The sequence below is a fragment of the Hibiscus syriacus genome, unplaced genomic scaffold (genome assembly GCF_006381635.1).
Source record: "Hibiscus syriacus cultivar Baekdansim isolate YM2019G1 unplaced genomic scaffold, ASM638163v2 tig00110332_pilon, whole genome shotgun sequence".
Classification (NCBI taxonomy): Eukaryota; Viridiplantae; Streptophyta; class Magnoliopsida; order Malvales; family Malvaceae; genus Hibiscus; species Hibiscus syriacus.
In genome coordinates, this window is record NW_024062688.1 from 591,491 (window position 1) to 595,142 (window position 3,652).

Here is a 3,652-nt window from a genome sequence, read left to right on the forward strand (position 1 = left end):
TATCCTCATTCTTAGGGTAAAATCGAAAGGGATAATCAATGTCCAGTTGGAAATATTAAGATAAAATACTTATAATTTGTACATTTTAAAAATTAAATTTATATGTTCACGCACGAATTAAATAATTTAAGTGATAAAAGAAATGATTGTTATTATTCTTATAATGATTGAAAGTACAAATCACCGTGTAATTAGTTAGGTTAACAATAAAAGATCTTGCATCTTCACTCTTATGAAAGTAAAGTTGGCACTTCATTCAACAGCTTGTTGTTGTTGTTCTATCCGGTTGTTTATTTTATCAGTTATTTTAATTTTATGTTTTGCAATGGAATCTTGTTCCATCCCTATTACATTTTTGCTAATAAACTTGGTACTTAAGAAGAGAAAAAGAAAGCGAGATAAAGTTAAGCAATCTTCAAATAAAACCACTTATTAATTTGGTAATTAAATATCAAAATAGTAAGTATACCATGAATGCAGAAAGTTCGCCGACAACTATCTTATGTTCCTATTACAAAACCAAATACATAAATCCATGTAAAACAGGTTACTGAAAGACAACTTATTTATCTTCCTAGATTTCATTGCATTCTGATATTTGCATGAATGAAACTAAATATATGCTGGACTGAGCTCGCAATATCTTCTGCGCTGAACCCAGATTCACTCGCAACCTGCATATATGCAGCTATTTTAAGAATTGTTTTTAGATACACGAAATCATAAAAATTTAAGAAATTAATTTTATACCTTGACGTTGAAGGAATAAAGAACTGTTTGTTCAATAGTGGTGATGTTGGTGTGAAGGATATTGAGCTGCGAATCTTCGAGAGCAGCTATGGTTTTAACCAGTTGGCCTGGTCTTCTCCTACAAAGGATCTTAATCATTGCATCAAACCCTAAAAGCTTCACCTCAACATCGGCCAAGCATGATTTGTTTTCGGCTGTTTCTTCCCGGAGACCGGTTTTGTACTCCGGTATCTTGATTTGATCGGTTGACATGGGGGGGAATTGCTGTTGTTGAATCCCCATTGATGTATCTCCCATCTGCCTTGAACCTTCTCCATACAATCTTCTTCTTTTCTGGGATTCTAGACATTGAAGGAGTTGCTCTAATTCTCTCACGAACTCTATGGCTCCACCGATGATAGAAGCTTGATCTCCCTGCAAAATTCATCCAACATCGATTAAAACGATGAAACTATGTTGTACTGATACGAATGCGATAAATATGAATATTGATACGGGTACGACAATAATATAGTAAATATAAATAAATTTTAAAATTGGTAATTGTTATAAAATCATATATTAGACCCTTATCTAATTTTATATTTGTATTATATTGGATAAAACGAACATATCTTGAGTTTCTGATGTCTGTTTTAAATGTTTAAAATGTGTTAGAAAGGTAATTGATATTCATCCTACGTAAGAAAAAATTCAATCTAAAAATACTCGAATTTCATCCGAAAATTCATCATAATTTAACTGATATTCAAGGCTTCAAAATCAAGTTCAATTTCATGCTCAAAATCATCTTTTTTTTTAATTTAAGTTAAATCTAAAAAATAACTATGGGTACACGTGTGAAGATTAAACACCCACCTCCGATAAAATCAATTCGATACTCGTAGCGAGGTCTTATTGGGTACTTGAAACTGCATTGAGTTGTGGTATCGATACAACATAAATGAAAAACAAGAGATTGAAGGATGATATAATCGTGTTCGAGTGGAAATTACTTACCCTTTGAACATAAGAGCCTGGCATGAGGGATCTCAGTACTCGAAGATGCTCATTCATTTGCTTCCTTCGGTTTCTCTCCACAGCTATGTGAGTCATCCTTTGGCTTTCAACTTCTTCACTTGTTTTGATACTTCTTGGCCTCTTCCTCTTGTTCTTACCACCTTCTGGTATCATATTGTTCTTGTTCTGAACATCATCTTCTCCAAAGAACCGAAGTTGCACACCATCATTATCCGAAACCCTAGCTTCATCTTCTCTATTATTCCCCTTCTCTTCCGCATATCCCGCAGGAGGAACCATCAACAAATGATACTCGTCGTTTAAGACAGGAAACCTGAGGAAATAACCAGAAGGATCGATCCCGGTTTCTTCCTCGGGGATCCTCGTTTGGTTTAAAGCTAATTTGGGACCGAATTCTGCAAACTGCATAACATCAGCAAAGCTCAGTTTATCAAAAGAAGTCGGAGTGGAACAAAACCCAGATGAAGACGATATTTGTTGCTGCTGCTGTTGAGGATTATTCAGCATATAATCAACCATTCCATTGTTATTATCACCACAAGAACTTTCACCGTTCCGCTGCTGCTGCTGATGGTCTAATGAATAATCCAGACCCACAAAATTTGCCTGAAACAAATCAAGTTTATAGCAGCACAACATGGTGATGAATATAGAGAAAGAAGAAGATAAAACTGTGAAGCTTATTTCAGTACCGAGTAGTTTTCTTTCTCCATTATGCTATATATGTGTATGTATATATATATATAACCCTAAGATAGGTCAATTCGTGTACAGACAAACTCGACCCCAGCTAGTCAATATATCATTGAACCTGCAACACAGAGACAAAACCTTGTTAAGTTACAGGCTTACAGTCAGTAAATACAATCATTTTGCAGAAGACTTTTATATATCTATATCTATATATAAAACAAAGAAACCGCCATTGAAATTACATGCAATCACAGTAAAATTAGCACCATAATAAACTTGCATCTACCTTAAGATGATGGGGTATTGAATTCATAGAGAAACAAAAGAGATAATAAGACAGAGTGAAAAGTATTGGGGGTAGCCATGGAAAGAGAGATGATGATGATGATGATGGAGCCTGTGGGGGATTAATATGTATATATACAAAAGGTAAATATTCACAGAGTTGCACCTCCTTGATATTTATGGTTTTCACAGGCTTATCCCAACGCTCTTCCCCTTGCCTTTTTTACCACCTCTTTTCATGACCCTAATTAAGCACGCTCGCTCTCAAACCCTTTTTCAATTTTCAATCTTTTAAATTTTAAATTTAAGTATTGTTAAACCATTTTGTGGTGATTCATATGTTATACATGAATTAGAATCAGCTCCTCGTAGAGATATTAATTTCGCTCAAATTCTTAGACCAAAAAAAATTCCCTCAAATTCAAATAATACTTATTCAAGTATATGTATGCTAATGAAAAGATTGTGTATGGTGCCAATTGGAAGGGTTTGGATGCCTAATGCATTCTTTAAGTAAACTATTGGATTGGGTGAGAATTTGGAATTAAGTTTTTTTATTTGAAAATTGAATATGTTGTTTTCCCTTAAGGTATTTGATTCGAATAATTATATTTTATGTATACTATATTATAGTAAATAGTTAGATGGTGTCACTTTTTCTCATATAAAAAAAATACTCATTATATTAAAATTAATCGCTTTATTTTGTAAGTTTAAAATAAATTTTTAAATAATAATTTTAAAAAATTATATATTTTTAAAGAAATATATTTTAAGGCCAATTTATTGAATATCAAAGAAGAATTGGTAACAAAATGTCAAATGGAATATTTAAGTAAAAAATTTAGTTTATTTTTTATGCCTAAATTTTCTGGATACCTCACTAATCATAAAGAAGAGAAAT

At 32.7% G+C, this 3,652-nt stretch overlaps 1 protein-coding gene across 2 annotated transcripts; it reads right to left on the bottom strand.

Moving 5' to 3' along the window:
- Window positions 1-514: 514 nt before the first annotated feature.
- LOC120119229 (transcription factor FAMA-like) lies at window positions 515-2,838 on the bottom strand. 2 transcript variants are annotated; one of them, XM_039139077.1, is made up of 5 exons: window positions 2,750-2,838; window positions 2,463-2,581; window positions 1,750-2,376; window positions 751-1,164; window positions 515-674 (listed from the first exon to the last, which is right to left on the bottom strand). In XM_039139077.1, the coding sequence occupies exons 2-5, from the start codon at window positions 2,481-2,483 to the stop codon at window positions 582-584; spliced, it is 1,155 nt and encodes a 384-aa protein (XP_038995008.1). In that variant the 5' UTR covers window positions 2,484-2,581; window positions 2,750-2,838; the 3' UTR covers window positions 515-581. The 2 variants fall into 2 exon arrangements, with proteins under 2 accessions (XP_038995008.1, XP_038995007.1); XM_039139076.1 differs by lacking the exons at window positions 2,463-2,581; window positions 2,750-2,838 and having other exon boundaries at window positions 1,750-2,450.
- Window positions 2,839-3,652: the final 814 nt, after the last annotated feature.

Excerpts from the sequence above, each read along its gene's own strand:
- LOC120119229 (XM_039139076.1), bottom strand. The coding sequence starts at position 2,409 with ATGTTGTGCTGCTATAAACTTGATTTGTTTCAGGCAAATTTTGTGGGT. Across the intron at positions 1,165-1,749 it reads CAGGCTCTTATGTTCAAAGG|GGAGATCAAGCTTCTATCAT; the intron begins GTAAGTAATTTC and ends TGAATTTTGCAG. Across the intron at positions 675-750 it reads TTTATTCCTTCAACGTCAAG|GTTGCGAGTGAATCTGGGTT; the intron begins GTATAAAATTAA and ends GCATATATGCAG.